This window comes from Podarcis tiliguerta (assembly GCF_965153285.1).
Source record: "Podarcis tiliguerta genome assembly, chromosome: 2".
NCBI lineage: Eukaryota > Metazoa > Chordata > Lepidosauria > Squamata > Lacertidae > Podarcis > Podarcis tiliguerta.
Window position 1 is genome coordinate 55,285,058 of NC_139535.1, and position 19,109 is coordinate 55,304,166.

At 47.8% G+C, this 19,109-nt stretch overlaps 1 protein-coding gene across 1 annotated transcript; it reads left to right on the plus strand.

Annotated features, from left to right (window-relative positions):
• The first annotated feature begins 288 nt into the window (after positions 1-288).
• On the plus strand, positions 289-19,080 carry RGS14 (regulator of G protein signaling 14). The gene is made up of 15 exons (XM_083428990.1): positions 289-920; positions 4,076-4,097; positions 4,892-5,046; positions 6,561-6,653; positions 7,985-8,128; positions 8,511-8,660; positions 8,782-8,902; positions 9,033-9,154; positions 10,975-11,178; positions 13,049-13,125; positions 14,755-14,881; positions 16,158-16,239; positions 17,250-17,308; positions 17,617-17,728; positions 18,300-19,080. The coding sequence occupies exons 1-15, from the start codon at positions 876-878 to the stop codon at positions 18,611-18,613; spliced, it is 1,827 nt and encodes a 608-aa protein (XP_083285116.1). The 5' UTR covers positions 289-875; the 3' UTR covers positions 18,614-19,080.
• The last annotated feature ends 29 nt before the right edge of the window (positions 19,081-19,109 follow it).

Genomic DNA, 19,109 nt, shown 5'->3' on the forward strand with positions numbered 1-19,109 from the left:
GGTAATCTTTGGCCAATTGCTCCATGACCTTCCCCACAGGGTAGCTGTGATGATAAAATAGGAGAGGAAGGAATGTATGCCACCCAGAGCTCATTGGAGGAGGGCTGGGATAAAAATGTAAGAAATAAGTGAATAAATCCCAATATCACGCTTAACAATGTCGGACTGGGCGTCATATCCGTTGCTGCCTGGATTAGAGGCCTAGAGGCACCATATATGTAGTCACAAGGCCCCTGACTTCATGCCAGCAAGCTTGTTTATTAGCTGGAACCTCTTTTGCCATATTGCTACATCAGAGATTATGAAACAAAGTCCTCACTTTCCTGATGGAGTCTCATGATCTCCAAGGACAGTTTTCTGTGCTGCGTTCGCCTCAGATTGTTGTCTTCATTCTCTCGCTCCTTCTACTGCATTTCTGCTGAAGCAACGCCTTGTTACCTTGCTTCCATCTGTTCAGTTCCTTCCCCTGAGGGGTTTCTTGTGGTGGATGACAGTAAATTTCTTTGCCTTTAGCTCCTAACGCTCCGGTTCCTTATCAGGATGCAGAATCCTTTGGGGAAATTTATGCTCTAGCCTTGGACAGTTCACAGAGAGCCCTGGGCTGTTGTGGGTGTCTGTGGGGCTGTGCTCTTCGAAGGAGGGAGTCTCTCTTCCAAACCCCATTTTGAGCTGTGGTTTTGGTTTCCATAGTGACACTTCCTGTGGTAGAGAAAAGAGGTAGTGAGTGCAGCACTGTGAGCGTGGCAGGCAGCTGCACTCCTTCTTTCTCTCCCTGCCGGGGATGCTCAGAAGGCCGTGCTGCAGCCTCAGGGAGGGGCTTCTCCTAGGCTGATGGTCCTGGCTTAGACGGACTACCTGTGACAGCAGCACGAGGCATGCTGGGAAAACCCAAATACCTGGGCGTCCAAAATGGCCGAATGGTGAGTGAGTACACTTCAGTTGCTCCTGGGGGATGATGGCAAGGCCAGAGGCTTGCAGCTCACAAACCTGCAAGGAAATGTGGTTTCTGTTTTGTTTTTTCTGTCCCCAGCAAAGGATGCTTCAGGGAAGCAGCCTTTTAAGGATCTGGGTTGTGTGTTTATGCATTTTGGGGTTGTTATTTGTCCTGGAAGATCAGCATTCATTGTTTTTCTCCTGGCATGGCTTCTCTAGGCCAGCTGGGGTACCTTTACTTTTCATGGATCTCTGACATCCAGGAAGATAAGTGGGAGGCTGTGACACTGATATTGAGGAGAGGATGGGATTTGACTATGAGAGAAAGGATAATCTACACTTCATTTCCTTTGAGCCTGGTGACAAGGAGCCTGTTTGCCCCACCTTGTTCTTTGTAACTTGTGGGAGAGTACATGGAAAGCACTCTCTGCGTGGCTGGTCTGTGTCAAGGGTCTGTGACTCTTGCCTTGCTAACCCCTCGCACTCCACACCCGGCCAGATTGGGGTTTTTTTGGTCTCACACTGAGCTCGAGGGTTTCTGTGGCCTGTGAAATCACAGTACTTTTCAGAGGCTGCAGCCTGCACTGAGAGATGATCTGCCGCGGTGAGCCCAGAAGACCGAGGGCTGGCGTGAGAGTCTCTTGAGATCATGTTGCACAACTCAGCATGACTGGCAGCCACAAAAGGCAAGGAAGGGCTGTAATCAGATTAGATGGGCTGACAAAACTGGATGCCGGAGACTCATGTTGTGAGCAAGGCAACAAAAAAAAAAGTAAAAAAAAAAAAGTAAGGAGTTGCAGGTTAGATAAGCTGGTGGTGCTGAAACATGACAGCTATTTGTTTAGGGAATAGCAAGGTTCAGTAGGAATGTTAGATGGGAGATAATTGCGAGCCAGCCACAGAAACCCAGTTGGTTGCCTGGAAAGTGGCTTTAGCCTTTGTTTGCCCTGGATGGGGGATCCTATGTGGAATTTCTGTGTGGGATCAGCTTGTAGGAGCCTTTGGAGAGAAGTCCATGGTGTGGTTCATGGAAAGATTCCCTTTGACTCTGGTGACAACATAGAGTCTTATCCTATTGTGCAGAGTTGGGGAATCTGTGGCCTGTCAAACAGTGTTAGACTTCAACACCCATCAGCCTCAGCCAGTATAACAAATGGTCAGGGATGATGGGAGCTGTAGTCCAGCAGAGGTTCCCCATCCTTTCTATAATGTGGATTCAAATAGAAATATCAGATACTGACCCCAGAGACGGTACCCACATTACTGTTTACTGTGGCCCACCACTGGTGCTTGAAGCTGCGTACACAAGGCATTTGTCACAATCCACATCTATATCCTGTCGCTTTTTCTTGAGAAATACTGCTCCTTGATGCATTTCCCTTCAAACCAGTGCCATCCAATTGGAAAACATAAGCTACATTCATTTCACGGTTAAGCTGAGGTGTGTACAGCTGTTGCACATGTGCAGATGGTAGCTTCATGAATTCAGGGTGGTGGTGGTTTACAGGCATGGGGAAACCAAGCAGGCAATGTGTATCAAGTGAAGACATCCCTGCCCCTTCTCTGCTGTGTACAGCAGTATGCAGTATGTGTGTGTGTGTGCTAATGTGTGCATAGTCTATGTGTCCTGGAAGTTTCCCACTGCCATGTAACATTAGGTTGAATTCAACCCTGTTTCTGTAGAAACTGTTGTGGGTTTTCAAGAAGGATTGGCTGCTCACGTTCTCCTATGGGGTGTTGTTTTGTCTCGCCTGACATGAGAAGGACCAATCTGTCAGGCATATCCCATCAGCATCCTGCTTCCATTAGTCCTTTTCAGATTTGTGTGATCTGAAAGACATAGACTGAGGTTCCAGTATGAGGAACCTTGTATGTGCCACACAGCAATGGCGTAGGCAAAGGACACCACCAACATCTGTATGCGGTTGGCTCGACTAGACTGTGGCACTGTGGCAAGGCTGGTCTCTGTGCCACATCCGGATGGTCCTTGGGATGGGAGTCTCGAGTTGAGGAGTGGGGAACCTTTGTCAGCCTGAGAGCCACATTTCTGCTGCTTATACCGAAAATAAATTACCTGCATCAAATGAAGGAAATGGTGAAGCTGGCATACAAAGCCCCTTCCTATAATTCTGAAGGAAAAGGTCACCAGTCCGCTTTAAATCGTTTAATTAAAATGCTTCAGCAGCCAGCCATTTTTTAGGAAACACATGAGGCGTTTATTCCTTTATTGTAAATGGAGCCTTACACTGCAAGCCTTTACATGTCTACTCAGAAGTAAGTCCCACTGTATTCAAAGGAGCTTACTCCCAGGTAACTGGGTAAAGACTGGACAACCCTAAGCATTTTTAATCAGAATTAAATCCCACTGAGTTCAATAGGATTTACTCTCTAGTATGTTCCTGATCATTCTCTCAGTTTTTCCCCCTCCTCCTCCTCCTCCTCCTCCTCCTCCTCTTCTTCTTCTTTCCCACCTTTTCCCTGACAGGGACTCAAAGCAGTGTACTGCTGAAATGTTATTTCAGTTCCATTTATCAGTTGAAGGTGTATACAATCCCCTCCCTCACATATTTTTTTTCTTTACAACAATCCTGTGAGGTACGTTAGGCTAAGAGGTTGTAATTGGCTCAAGGTGACAGATGTATATGTGTATAAGACATCTATGTGTGCTGGAGATCAAACACGGGAGAAGCTTCCTGATGTAGAATAGAATTTTCATCTGAGAAAATGTTGGATGTTATGGAATAGTATTGGCCCTGGGTCATTCCTCCTGGGGTGCATCTGGGAATAAGGTGGGCCTACAGCTTACTTTATCCCAAAGGCAGCTGGGTCCAGGGATGGTAGTGGTAGGCTCCTGCTCTCATGTAGGTCAGCACCTCCTTACATTGCTTACAGTGAGTTCTGACCATGGCAGACTTCCAGAACAGCACGGGAGATTGGATGCGGCACAGTTTGGCACTTGTCCTGAGGTTGGAAGCTTTCTGGTAGCAGACGGCTATCTTGCATCTGCTGCGTGCAGCAGAATGTCCTGTGAGGCTGTCTGATGCTGGAGCAGAGGCTTCCTCCGTCCCTGGGGGTACTGGCCCCGCTGCATTCTGCCATATCCCTAAGAACTCTTTTGACCACTTTCATCCTTCTCTTGCAGGGCCTGGCTGTGTCAGATGGGGGTAAGTAGGCCATCTGTCTTTGGGAAGGGTGCTGGGCATGTGGGAAGGTTAAAGACCTGACCATGACAGCAGGGCTCACTGGCTAGTAGGGGTGGAGCAGTGCAAAGGTTGGTAAACTCTACAAGCAACAGCAAGACCTGCTCACACTCACTCACATTGGCATTCTGAATTACATAAAACAGCTCCAGGCAACCAGATGGTGAAACAAATGTTGCCCAAAATACCTCTCAGGATATTTTGCCAGGACACAGGACACAGACTGGCTACTTCCAGCTCTCATAAGATTTATCAGCTGGTATACAGAGGCCAGAGATTGTTGCTGGGCCAACCCCTTCATTATGTGGAGTTAGGTGTCTACCTCAGGAGGATGCTGGGGGTAGAGGGAGAGATGAGAAAGTATTGGATGACAGGACTGCCTATGCCACACAGCATGGCCTGCACCTCCTACACTAGCCTGCTGCCCTCAGGCGCAGTGGAGTATGCCATCTTGTTGAAGTAAGATTCAGTTGCCACTCCAGTTGGTTTCTGTATGTCTGGAGTGGCAAACCTTTGGCCCTCCAGATGCTGCCAAACTACAAGTCCCATCAGCCCCAGCAATCATGTCCAGTTGCCTGGGATGATGGAAGTTGTAGTTCAGCCACATCTGGAAAGCCAAAGGTTCCGCACACCTGCAGTATGTGAAATGAGGTTGTCATCTAGACCTCTCCCTTAGGTAGCCAAGTTGGGCAGACCCCCCCCACTCAGTGTCACGCTAGGGCTTGGGAAGGACCTGAAATCTCTCTCTCTGTTCACAGAATTAAACAGCTCGGGGGCTCGGGGCAGTAATAACAGTGTGGACAGTCTGCCAAGCACCCAGAACGCCTCTCCTTCTTTGGGGCAATCTGTAGCACGGTGGGCAGAGTCCTTTGAGACACTACTGCAGGACCGACTTGGTGTGGCCTACTTTACTGTGAGTAAGACACAGCACTTCTGTTTATCATGATCTCCCTCCAACCCAGGGTAGGACATGGTCAGTCCGTGGGGCTTATCTGGTCTCAGGGGCGTAGCTAGCTGGGGGTGCCACGGTGAGCTGCCCACAGAGTCCACCTGGTGGACGCAAGCCCCATGCTGCCGTTTGGGGCAGCATAGGGCCCCGAGCCACCACGTCACACCCAGGAGAGATGCGTGGCTCAGGTGCGCTGCAGACCAGGCCCCACGGTATGTGCTGCCCCTCGCGGTGTGCCATTTTGCCACCCCCTCAGGGATGACACCCGGGGTGGACTGCACCCTCCTTCCTACGTCGCTGTCTGGCCTGCTAAGCCTTCTTTAGTGGCCTGCCAGCCTCTGACCCAATTTTCTGGTGGCTGCCACTGGGGAAAAAACATGCAGGATCAAGCAAGAGGGGTGCATTTCCCCTCCCCACCATGGTGTGGTGCTATGTAGAGAGGTGGAAGCCTCTCCACCCAGCCCAGTGCCACAAAGGCTGACAAAATGGCTCCTTCCCTGCTAATCAGATTGACTACCTGAAGAGTGAAGAGGGGGGGCATTTTTATACTCATTGCAGAGCAGGGGCAGGGTGGGGAGGCTCCACCCAGTCCAGCACCACAATGGAGAAGGAAATGGCTCACCCTTCTGTGAGAAGCAGAGGTACGCCCCCCCCATAGCTGTCAAGTGTCCCTTATTTGAAGGGACAGCCCCTTATTCCAGCGCCATGTCCCGCTGCCCCTTATTGATGGATGTCCCTTAAATGATGTCCCTTAAATTTCAAAGGAAGCAGCTCCTCTCCCTCCCTCCCTGCCAGCCAGGGAGGAGGGAGTCTCCAACTGTGTTGCTTGATTGTGTTGCTCACCCAATGAGAAGTCTAAAAACGACTGGGGGGTGGAGCTTGCATGCCTTGTGTGTGGCTAGTTAATGCAAGCTGAGGGGGTTTTGAATGCTGGATGCCATTTTGTTGCACGTGCTGCTGCAAACTTTGCACTGCAAAGCCAGGCCGGGGAGCCATCTTAAGTTGAGGCTGCATAGGCCTTGTGGTGCATGTGATTCAGATTCTATTCAGTTGAACCTCTGGTTACAAAGTTGGTTGGACAGTGTTCTCGAAGCTACCAGCATGAGTTTGACCAGACTGCAGGAGGACAGGAAGACTGGAGTGCCTGGAACAGGTGAGGCAGCAGGTCCCTTATTTTGGCTGCTGGTCCCTCATTTTCAAGGCTGCTGGTCCCTTATTTTCAAGGCTGCTGGTCCCTTATTTTCAAATCTGTAAGTTGACAGCTATGGCCCCCCCACCCCCCTTGTGTATGTGTGAGCCTGCAATAGTATGTGCCTGTCGTAGAGTTTACATAATGTTTTGCTTTGTGTTGTATTGCATTTGTTGTACCTGGCTGAATGGTGCCTAGATGAACTCTTTGATCTACACAGGACACTAAATTGTGAGAGTCCTGGGACAGAGGGAGGGTCGTCTTCATCTCTACCCCCACCTCTTTTTAGGAGTTCCTGAAGAAGGAGTTTAGTGCTGAGAATGTATATTTCTGGCAAGCCTGTGAACGGTTTCAGCAGATCCCAGCTGGCAGCACCCAACAGGTAAGAGCACCACCAAGGCCAGACGACGCAGATGAAACCCAAAACCAGCACAAAGCAGACTTTTTCTCTGCCGGGGGGGCTGAGTGGATATAAGCAAGTGTAGCTCAGTTTGTTCCTAATTTGCCCTGAATGGAATATTCATATTTATTTTTTAACCACAAGGTTTAGAAACTGCCGTTTATAAAATGAAGACTTTTGTTTTGAGGAAGCTCAGTTCTGCACAAGGTGCAGGCAGCACATTTATCATTGCTCAGAAAACACATTGCCTGATTTGGAAGAGGGGATATGCTAAGAAATGTCAGGATGACTCCTTGCCTCTCAGTTAAACTACATGAACTGTGCTTAAAAATAAAACACTAAAGAAATTCTGTACCCGATGAAGCCAAATTCTTGGCTGAAAAATGCTGGATTCTGCTACCTAGACGCATTGTGGAAATTGGCTTTTTGTATACTTCCCTGCTTTCGTCACTAGTCATAGGGAAGGGCAAGGAGCTATGCAGCACATTAAAATACTTCCTTTTGATGGCTGGGAAACATTTTGAGTCTCCCTCTGGCTTTGGAGATTTTACCAGGCATGGGAAGGAAGGAAGGAAGGATTCTCATAATGTTGAATTTTGCAACCAAATGAATAGCAATTTCACCTGGAGTACTGTGTCCAGTTCTGGGCACCACAGTTCAAGAAGGACACTGACAAACTGGAACGTGTCCAGAGGAGGGCAACCAAAATGGTCAAAGGCCTGGCAACGATGCCTTATGAGGAACGGCTAAGGGAGCTGGGCATGTTTAGCCTGGAGAAGAGGAGGTTAAGGGGTGATATGATAGCCATGTTCAAATATATAAAAGGATGTCACATAGAGGAGGGAGAAAGGTTGTTTTCTGCGGCTCCAGAGAAGCGGACACGGAGCAATGGATCCAAACTACAAGAAAGAAGATTCCACCTAAACATTAGGAAGAACTTCCTGACAGTAAGAGCTGTTCGACAGTGGAATTTGTTGCCAAGGAGTGTGGTGGAGTCTCCTTCTTTGGAGGTCTTTAAGCAGAGGCTTGACAACCATATGTCAGGAGTGCTCTGATGGTGTTTCCTGCTTGGCAGGGGGTTGGACTCGATGGCCCTTGTGGTCTCTTCCAACTCTATGATTCTATGATTCTATGATTCTACTTTTCTAGTATTTGCATGCAAGCATTGGTTGCATGCAACCCTATGACTAGAGGAACCCTGAGGCTTTTCTCCTATAGCCTACACTAGAGGAGACAAGAAGAGGGCCACAGAGAGCAGCTGTTACCTGTAGTAACGCCATAACTCGTCTCATCCCATATTGCTTTCTCCATAGCTGGCCCAGGAGGCTAGGAGGATCTATGATGAGTTCCTGTCAAGACATTCGGTCAGCCCGGTCAATATTGACAGACAGGCCTGGATTGGTGAGGAGATGCTGGCCACCCCCACCCCTGACATGTTTCACGTCCAACAACTCCAGGTGAGAACAGTCTGCCTTAGCTAGTCTATGAGATGTGGGCTTGTGTGGGAATCTAGGAACACCACCTGGTGCTTCTCCAATCAGTAATGCGAAGCATCGTTGCTGAAGTCTTCTAAGGTAGCAGAAGGGATGCAGCTCAGTAGCAGAAAAGCTGCTTTACATGTGGAAGGTCCCAGGCCCAATCCTTGGCATCTCCAGGTACATCTGAAACCCCGAAGAGTTGCTGCCAGTCAGTGTTGACAATACTGAGCTAGATGAACCAGTGGTCTGACTCAGTATAAGGCAGCTTCCTATGTCCCTCTGAGGCGATCCAAGTCCTGGAGGACGTCCTGCTTCAGGGACAGTGATGGGCGCATGACTAACCCAAGGCTTCTTGCTCCAGATCTTCAACCTGATGAAGTTTGACAGCTACGCACGCTTCGTCAAGTCTCCAGTGTATCAGGCATGTGCGAAGGCCGAAAGCCAAGGGCAGCCCTTGCCAGAGCTGAGGCCTCACTCTCGAAGCGGCAGCCCCCCAAGCGACCATGGCAAGGTACGGGGCCTCCTCTTGAGCAGGAGTGCATGGGGAAGTTAGGCGGTGGCCTTTCCCCACTTTGTCCCCCTAACCTGGTCCAGCATGCCATGAGCTGATGCGCTCTCTGGCTTCCCCCTAGAAAACGAAACTAAAAGCAGGGAAATCGCTGCCGCTAGGAATGGAGGAAGGTGGCAACTTAGGCAGCAGGAGCCCTCGGAGATCCTTTCGGAGAGGGGACCGGAGGGAGCGTCACTGGGGAGGTGAGTCCAAAGCCGATAGCTGGGACACCACAATTGTTCAGGTGACTCTGGGTGGCATCAGGGTGGTTAATAAAGTGCCCGATTCCATGGATAACATATCCTCCAAAAACCTGCTGATTCTCTGTCCTAGAGGAAAGAAATGGCGGTGAAGGGCCGTCCCACTGGCGTGAGTCTCAAGGCTCTTTGAATTCCTCGGCTAGCCTGGACCTGGGCTTCCTCTCATCTTACGCCACCAACAGTTCCCAGACTGAGGCAAGTGTTTCTGGGACTTATTCAGCCTGGGGGTTTGGGGGGCCAGGGCAGTGAAAACCGACCTGTGCTGCTGTTGCCTACCCCATCCTGCTCGGGTCACGCTCCCTTCCTTGCGCTAGTAGGCGTTTTGCTGTTGCTTGATGTTCTGCCACGGCTGCTGCACGCTCTGTCCCGCCCAGCCCCCACGCAATCTGTAATGGGCTATGTGACTGTGCAGTGTGGAGGAGTTCTCAACAATGTGCAGTTCAGCTCTGCGAATGCTCCTGGAAAGAGCCGCTGAGGCAGCTCCCAGTATTTTCTGCAGCTGCAGAACCCTGGAGCTGTTGAAAAGATGTTGCTTAAAGCCATAGGGAATCCCAGCTGGTGTGGAGGCAATCCTCCCCTCCTGAATACAACGACCAGTGAAAGGAGAACAGGGAGTGACATTATCCTTAGGGAGAAGCATTGCTAGAAAACCCTGCAGGGACAGCAGGGTGCTGAATATTGCCTGATCTGCATAACATGAATGTAAACTACAGAGTACAGACCTGTTCCGATGGAACCAGCTTCTGGGGAGCAAAATAATGATTTTTATTTACTTATTGTTTAGTATATGCACATGCATGTACAGCGTACTTGTTTCTTGGACAGTGGATCAGATCAGATTTTTCTTTGGCTTTGATAGATATTGCACATAAATGCCAACAGACCAGGCATGATTCAGCACAGTTCACCAGGTTCAGTGGTGCTTATTCACAGGCAAATGTGGTTAGAGCTACAGGCTTAGTCTGCAAGAGCGACATGTATGCAAAGGTCTGTGCACTGTATTCATAGCACCAGTGCCAGATCTGCAGAAAGGGGGAGCTGTTGGACATGAAAGCAAGAGTTGCAGACTTTAGGCTGCCAAACCGACACATCTTAGAACCAGAATTATTTTACACTTTTCTATACAGTACCCAGAATGAGAAATGTAGATTGCAAGAGTAGAATTCTAAAATGTATTACTTCAAACTGTAGGTAGTAGGGAAGGATCATATATTTAAATTGCTCCCCTGTTGTAGCCCCTGCATGCAGCAAAACTAGCATATCAATAGGGAGACTAAGAAATGGGTCCTCAAATGCATGTTTGGGTTAAACGTGGTTCCTGAGTCTGAAAAGGGTGAAGAAACCTGCTATATAGAACCTCCATGTTCAGGAGTAGTAGATCTGACAATACTTTTTGCTGGGAAGCAACAATGCATTGCTGCATGCATGTTTCCCATAGGCATCTGGTTGGTCACTGTGAGAACAGGATGCTGGACTAGACGCTCCCCTGGCCTGATCCAGCAGGGCTCTTCTTGTGTTTGTATGTTATGAGCTTGTCTGAGCAATTGGATTGACTGTGGTGGGAAACAGGATACCAGACAGACTTTGGGTCTTATCTAGCAGAGTTCTTCTTCTGCTAAACATTTTCGCAGGATGCAAAATATGGTTTACTAAATAGAGGAAAGTTTAAAAATAAAAGAAAAATGGCACCCACCAGAAAAGCACAAGGAGGGCATTATACCCCACCACCTGCCACTTGTGTACATTCTAGTATTCTATCTCCTCATGCTCTATAATGCATGGAACAGCAAATATGTTTTGCACACAGGTGAGGGATAAATGATGTACAGTTATGTATGAAAATTCTGTGTATGGCTATTACCATTGGTACATTTGTCCAGAAGCATCAAAACACCAACAAACAATATTATATATCAGACCTTGGAAAATCATCTGGTGTCCACTCTGAGCTTTTATCCTAGTAGTTGAGCCAGCCAAAGAGTGATGCTGAATGTGTTGATTTCTCCTTCCTCCAGAACAACAGGCAGAGCCTGACTGGCTCAGAACCTGACAGTCAGAACCAGCCTGTCAAGTACTGTTGTATTTACCTTCCCGATGGGACGGCCTCTCTGGCCCCTGTGCGCTCTGGACTCTCCATCCAGGACATGCTGGCTGGGATTTGCCAACGCCGGGGCCTCCACCTGCCTGATGTCAAGATCTATCTTGTGGGGAATGAAAAGGTAGGCCCAGCCTGTGGGAGGAAAAGGAAAATAACTTCTGGAGGAATTTAAGATTTTAAGAGGAAGGGATGCTGTGTGTGCTGTATTTCCAGGTCAAATACAGACGGAGACAGCAGCTGTAACCTCTTTCAAAGGGCAAAAACTGTCCAGTTGGTGGACAATGCAGTAGCTTCCCTTATGAGCTGTGAGTTCAGAAGTCCTTGCCTGAAATTTCACTGCAGGTACAAACCCACCTGAGGCAAACCAACATTCTCTCAATCTCAAAAGCCATGCGCAACAATTGCCCATTTTACAGGGTTGTTGTAAGAATTACTGAGATAATGAATGTACAGTGTTGTCCCATAAGATCGGCTAGTTGAAGGCTCAGAATACTAATGATGGATAAGACACTGAAGATGGATTGCTACAGGCACCAATATGAGTTACACACTACCATCATCACTTTTCAAGGGACACCCACTATTCTTCAAGTATCTCCTTGAGCTAGCTAATTTTACCCCACATAGCTGACAAGGAAAGAACTCAAAATGAAATTACTTTAGGTTCACTTCAAGGTGAATCTTTCTTTTGCCCAGGGGTTGGGCCTCTGCATAGTTTCAATTCCTCTGAAATTCAAATAGCTTCGATGTTGTTCTTTACAAAGTGCTGCCAGAGACAAATATTTACCTACCTATCCACAGGTAAGCCCCAGAGACCCACCCTGATTGTATATTAAGTATTTCAGAAGGCATATTTGCATTAGGCAAATAATATCCAGCTTATAGCTGATTACAGCGTGTGTACATATACTTATAGGTCATTCCTAATGAAATAATCTCAGAAAGCTTCCTGGTACAAAAAGAAAAAAGCATCCTATGCATGTCTACTCAGATGTAAGTTCCACTGAGGTTCAAGGGACTTTCTCCCAGGTAACTGTGAACTGTATAGGATTTCAGAAGGCTGCAATCCTAAACACACTTATTGGGTGATAAATCTCTCTGAATTCAGGAGAACCTACTTCTGAGTAAACATGCTTAGAACTATATTTAATACAGTAGTCAGCATTTAAATAGCATTTCTTGAGCATTCGCAGTGCTGCATATGGGCTATCTCGGTAACCTTTGCAATAACCTTATAAGGTACACAGACAAAGGACCGAGGCTGACAGATTGTCAGTACTGGTAGGGGCAAGATTCGAACAAAGGACCCCCTCTGTCCTCAAGCCAGAACACGACACTAGTAACCTCTCTGTTTGCAGAGAGTTGTCACTACCACCCGAGTGTACAAATAATCAAATAAAAAATTGAAAAATTAACTTGATCAAGAGAAAGGCATCTTGAATGATTAGTAGGCATTGTTGAGGCATCATGAGGAATGTTAGAAAGCGCTGATGTTGCAACAACACATGTGTTGCAACATATGGAAAATAACGGTGGTGTTCATGAACTCATGCTAGGAGGCGATTCATACCTGATGATAAGAAATGTTAACAAGCAAACAAATGTAAACTAGGAAAAAGCCCTTAATCACTGGGATTGTTTTGTCTCATAATATCATGCAGGATTATTAAAGCTATTTTCCCAGACTTGCATCCTTGGTCTCATTAGCTTTTAAACTCATGCACACCTGTGGCCTTATTTTCTAGTTTTACTTCAAATATGTAGTGTTTTTCTTCTGGGGGGATGCAGGGGTATGCATGCTCCTAAACACTTTGTGAATCAAAGTTGGGCCTCATTGAGGGGCAGTCTTTCAATATGAGTAGGAAAATGAGAGTACCCCTAAACATTTTTTTTAGAAAAAAGCACTGCGTATACCCATATATATACGACAATACATCCATGTTTTAATTTTTGCTGTATTAATATGTCTGCCTTTGCTTGGTTTTTCACAGAAGCCGCTGGCACTTAACCAGGAGAGCTTAGTCCTGGTGGATCAGGAGGTGAAGCTGGAGACCAGGGTCAGCTTTGAGTGAGTGTAATCTCTGTGGACCCCTCCTGCTCTGCATTGGCCATGTAGTCTGTAGCCAACAGGCAGAAACTTTGCTAAATCCCTCTTGACATGGGGCCAGGGATGTCTGCCCCAAGCATGGGGACCCGTCTTTATTTGTGAAACATAAGCAAACCCAACACCTCTCTGTCACTCAGCACCTCTCCGTCTACTGCTGTTCATGCCACTTTTATCTCCACGCTGCTTTTACACACCACACATACACACTGCTCAGAGCAGCTTACAACAAGGAGAACAGCAATACATCACAAAATCAACAACTGCAAGAACAATGTCATAGTTGTTGTTTAGTCGTTTAGTCGTGTCCGACTCTTCGTGACCCCATGGACCAGAGCACACCAGGCACTCCTGTCTCCCACTGCCTCCCACAGTTTGGTCAAACTCATGTCTGTAGCTTCGAGAACACTGTCCAACCATCTCGTCCTCTGTCGTCCCCTTCTCCTTGTGCCCTCCATCTTTCCCAACATCAGGGTCTTTTCCAGGGAGTCTTTTCCATTGGAGCCTCAGCTTCACGATCTGTCCTTCCAGTGAGCACTCAGGGCTGATTTCCTTCAGAATGGAGAGGTTTGATCGTCTTGCAGTCCATGGGACTCCCAAGAGTCTCCTTCAGCACCCTAATTCAAAAGCATCAATTCTTTGGCAATCAGCCTTGTTTATGGTTCAGCTCTCACTTCCATACATCACTACTGGGAAAACCATAGCTTTAACTATATGGACCTTTGTTGGCAAGGTGATATCTCTGCATAGTAGCAATAATAAAACAGTATGCAAAATGCAACTTTTCAGTACAATGAATGTAGGAACATGACACCTCCTGGCAGGGGCAAGAACAACAAAGGAGCTTGCACAGTTTTATCTTAGTCCTGGATGCTCTGGCTACTGCGGCTAAGTCCACTACGAAATAGCTAGGAATCAGGTTATGCCAACCAAATGTCAAGGCCTCAGCTTCCCCAATGGGTGTGCTGCCCCTTTGGTATCCCCAATTCAGTCAGCATTAAGACTTTCAAAGGCAGAGGGGGTGGGTTAGGTGGAAGCACCCCCCCACTCATTATCTTCTTCACACTTCCTCGAGTCTCCCATACAGGTACTGGTGGCCAAGTGAGCAGGCCATACGTGTTGCAAGCCCCAGTCTGCAAATCTTTTGGGAGATAGCACCCTCCCGCCATCTGCGTGAACCTTGCTGTATCACCATGTGCATAGGTCAGGGCTCACAGCGCCAGAACAGACTCTGCCTCTCAGACCCTAAATCACAAGGGGTTTGCAACATTAGGATTTCATTCAAGACAACCTGCTTGAATATTCTTCTCCCTGCCCACTTTGCTGTGATTCATATATGGGCACAGTATTAGGAAACTACCTTCCTTCCTGCCCTGCTTTCCTATGTGCTCAGTTTCTGTGACTTTGCCCATGGGCTTTGAATGGGGGAATCAGAACTGTACTCTTTGGTTTCCTACCATTAGGCATCAGGAAGTGAGGGTTATCCTTCACCTGGGGTAGATTACTGGGGTGCACAAGTTATGCAAGGTGGCAGTGCCAGATGCAGTATACTGTGCCCATTGGGTATATTTCTGATGTTTCTTCTCCTTATAGGCTAGAAATCATGCCCCTGAACAAGACAGTGTGCATTCTGGCGAAATCTACTAAGCAGCTGCGGGAAGCTTTGCAGCCCATCGTGGAGAAGTATGGCCTGGATCTCACACGAGTCCTGCTTCGACGGGTGAGAACAGTCTTTGAGGAAGTGAAACAGGACACAGAAATGAAGTCTGGGTGACTCCAGTCCAGTGGTGGGGGACCTGTGGCCTTCCAGATGTTGTTGGATTCAAAGACCCATAAACCCCAGCCAGTATGGTAAATGGTTAAGGAGTATGGAGCTTGGAGTTTCCTCCCTGCAGTTTTCCTCTCTGTGGGGTTCTGCTGGGGTCTGTAGGGATGGAATTTCTTGTTACATTTGGATCTTAAGCTAGCCTCCAGTTTCTTTTAGCACCCCTTGCCCAGCACATAGTGAAACTATGGAAATTGCTACCATAAGTTGTAGTGATGGCCACCAACTTGGATGGCTCTAAAAGAGCAGACAAGATAAGAGCTTCCCGTGTCTACTAGTCATTGAATACCAGTTACCTCTGAATACCATTACTAGGAATTCCTCATTCTTGTGTTGGTTGTTGCACTCACATTCCACTTATGGGTGCAACCTGGTTGACACCTGGTTGGTAACTGGGAGAATAGGAAGCTAGGCTAGATGTGTTGGCATGCAACCAAGGAAATGGAGGCAATTGGCAGGCCCCCAGCTGGCTCCAGTCCACCGGCCAGTGAGCTGGGCCATCTCCAGTCCTTGGTCCAGCATCTGCGACCCGAGCGTCAGAAGCTAGGGCACGCTACTCAGCAGAGTAAACGCTACACAACAGAAGAGGCAGGAGAGGCTGTGTGAGCATATTTACAAGCAGTTTATTCAGCATACATCAGGACAAAAGGAGACATGTCTGATCTCCTTCGTGTCCAAAGCAAAACAGCAAAAGCAAAAACTATACACAAACGGAAGTTCCCAGCAAGCTGTGCTGGATTGTAAGCAGACATGTGACATACAATAATTCCACGTCTGTTCTTAAGGTGGAATGGAATATTCCAACAAGATGGCTCTTATACGTTCTTATTAGGGATAATGCTTTCCCCTTCTAGTTAAGCAGGAGCGAGTGAAGTGACAGGCCAGGAGAGACTGGTGCCCAGACCAGAGTCCATGGTAATGTTCTGTTCCAGCTAGATGCAGGCCATTCATAGGTCCAGCAGCTCTCCAGGCTAGAGGGAGATCCCCCGTGTCTCAGACAACATTAATTATTTTTCTGGGTTGGTAGGCTACGGCACGTGGCTATTTCTGTTCAGTTTCTTTTTGGAAAGCTGTCTACTCTACCAGCATGTATACGGTGTTGTTCTGGTTCATCTACCCTGACATGAAGTCCTTGCCTTGCTGTGTCTCTAACTCTGCTCTCCTGCTGCAGCTTGGTGAGCCCCAAGCTCTTAATATGGAAGAGAAAGTTACCACTGTGGCTTCTCAGAAGCTTGTGCTGGAGTCAGATACAGGTAGGTGTAGCTCAAAGCACGTGTAATTGCTAATCTAGTATCTTGACCTCTTGACCTTGTTCATTTTTCTAGGGATAGTTGATAGATGGCTTGGCACTGTGCAGTGTTAGACAGGGACACCTTCCTAGGGAGGGAAGAATGAATACCATGTGGATCTCTGGGAAAGAGGGAGGCTGATGTACAGGATTGCCTTGTTTTCTGTCAATGTTGATAAGCAGACTGCTAATTTTTGCACCTTCCACTCAATGAGCCTGTTCAATGTTGGTTGCAGAATGGTGGTGAGGAAATCAGCTCTCACTCACGGTGAACAGGCTAGATGAAGAGCCATTTGTCATAAGCAGTGAGGCCACAGGCACAACCACATGTCCCAGGGCATTTATGTGCTGTAGCACGGTGATATTCGTCAGGGGTGGGGGATCATACCAGATTTCATGCAGTGTTGCATCCTCCTCCACATTCGCTCTGATCAACCACCTCTGTCTTGTAACTTTATAGGTGGCCCACTAAAGTTGACGCTTTTTTCTGGCAGGGCTCCTTTCATAGCTGTGCGATAAGTGAAGATTTTCTCCAGCAGGAAGCAGCAGGGAAGGGGAGAGTCACCTGTTGAATGGGCTCTCATCATACAGCTGCTGAAAACATAGGTGTCGTGTCAGAAAAAGAGAAGGCAACATTGCTACTTCCTCTCATCTTGTACTCCAAGCCCACAACTTCCCTAGTCCATGACACATTTGTAAACACAGCATTTCCTTCTTTTTGCCAGTGTTCTTGCTAGCACATGGATCGAGACTTGAATCATTTTAAGGACAGTCCATTCATGTTCTCTCAGCTTCCAGTTTATAGGCTTCCAGCCTCTTCCATGTTGTCTCTTCCAGGAAATCCCGATCCATTCTCCATCATGTCTTATTCTCAGCCTTCGTTCCAGCCATCCTCCCATTGTTGTCAGAGCTTAAGGTCTGACTCCTTGTTCTGCTGTCCCTCCAGGATATTTATATCCATGTGCTTTATTGCAGAAGGGAAACCTCCCGGTGTGAGAAATTCTGCAATAAGCCCTTCTCGTGAGCTGAGTGAGGTGAGTCTTGGCCATGGGTTGTATTACCTTAGCTGGGGCAATTACATGGCAGAATGCTGCTCCATTTTTATTTTTAGAAAGAAAGCCTTCCTGCATGTAGATCTCAGTGAGAAAAGTTTTGGCCTAGCAGTATTCCTGATAATACTAGTTTTGTATGTCTAGAGATGTCTTTCTGCCCCCCACCCCACCAGCCATGCATATCACCTTGTTTTAGGTTTGCTAGGCTTAGGTCATGGTGCTTAGGTAGGTACTGGGTTGGCAATTTTTGGCTCTGGTTATAATCATGCCCTCTCTCACTGTGGTTCCAGGATGACAGCTCTGTAGAGACAGAATCTGAATCTGATTCATTCAGTGAGGGGTCCTGTTCCTACACTAAGCCTCCTAGGAGCAAACAGAATAGACGCACGTATGACTTGGAAGGTAAATCTTCTCTGATGTTACTTGTCAGATAGGGGAGGTAAATAAGATGCTTATTACTGACTAGGAAGCAAGCAATGCAGTCCCAGGGAATTAAAGGGTGCTATGTCAGTCTGCATACACGTTGACATGTTTATTTCTGTAAATGCATGCAATTTTCAACATCAGTTCTTTGTTGTTGTTGTTGTTGTTAACAACAACAACAACAACAACAACAACAATTTATTATACCCCACCCATCAGGCCAGGCCTCCTCAGCCACTCTGGGCGGCTTCCAACAGGATATTAACGCAACAAAAAAAATCAAACATTAAAAACTTCCCTAAACAGGGTTGCCTTCAGGTGTCTTCCAAAAGTCAGATAGTTGTTTATTTCCTTGACATCTGGTGGGAGGGCCTTCCACAGGGTGGGTGCCGCTGCCGAGAAGGCCCTCTGCCTGGATTATTGGCCATTTTTTAAAGAAAGGTTTAAACGTGAAGAAGGCTGTCAAATAGCAAGGTGACAGCTAGTATAATAAATTATTGTTAGGCTGCCAGAACTACAGCAAATTCCTTCTCCCCCCCCACCCCCCCAGGGCTTGTGGATCTGCTGAACCGGGCACAGAGCTGCAGAGTCAATGACCAGCGTGGCCTCCTGTCCAAAAAGGATCTAGAACTACCTGACTTCCTTCAGCTGCCTGAACAAGATGGTGTCTCCAGCAAGACCAGCTCCTCATCCAGCCCAGCCCCTGAGAAAAAGTCCGCATCTGAGGCCCCCAGTGCTGAGGCAGCCACCGTCTCTCAGTGTCAGGCCCAGAAGAAGCAGTTAGTCTCTCAGGCTTCCCTTTCAAAGCCGCCTACGGGAACTCCATCATCAGCAGGTCCTGCTGGGAAACCTTCAGCCATGTGACCTCCTCCATGACTCCGTCCACCAGCCATACTAGTCCCTTCCAAGAGGCCTAGTCAACCTCATGTTCCTTGCAGTGAGGTCAGGTCCCTCCTGTTCAGTATATGTTGTGGTACCATGTTCTGCCTCACAGAGACTCCTCCCCTCTCATAGGAATATGGTCCGAGGCCTGGCTACAGCCTGCAGCCACCTCTAGGGACCCCCAGCCCGTCTTCCAGGAATAGAAACGTGTCCTCCTAATGTTCTGGCTGACTCTCCTCCCTTGGAACTGCCCGTGCTGGCTGGGCAGGAAAATGCCAGTCTTGCCCACTTGCTGTACCAGACCGTCGTACGGTGTCGCTCTGTGTTGTGAAACAGCTGCCCATGGCTGCCCCAGCAGCAACCGCATCTCTGTGGCAGGTGGTGATGACGCCTGTATATAGTTTGTAATTTTCAGTCTTTGTAAAATGTAAGATAACACCGTTGCTTAAGTCATCCTGAGTCTCTGCGAGTTTGTGCG

Coding starts and splice junctions, on each gene's coding strand:
- RGS14 (XM_083428990.1), top strand. CDS start 876: ATGCTGGGAAAACCCAAATACCTGGGCGTCCAAAATGGCCGAATG. Junction 921..4,075: donor GCGTCCAAAATGGCCGAATG/GTGAGTGAGTAC, acceptor CTTCTCTTGCAG/GGCCTGGCTGTGTCAGATGG. Junction 8,129..8,510: donor TTCACGTCCAACAACTCCAG/GTGAGAACAGTC, acceptor TTCTTGCTCCAG/ATCTTCAACCTGATGAAGTT.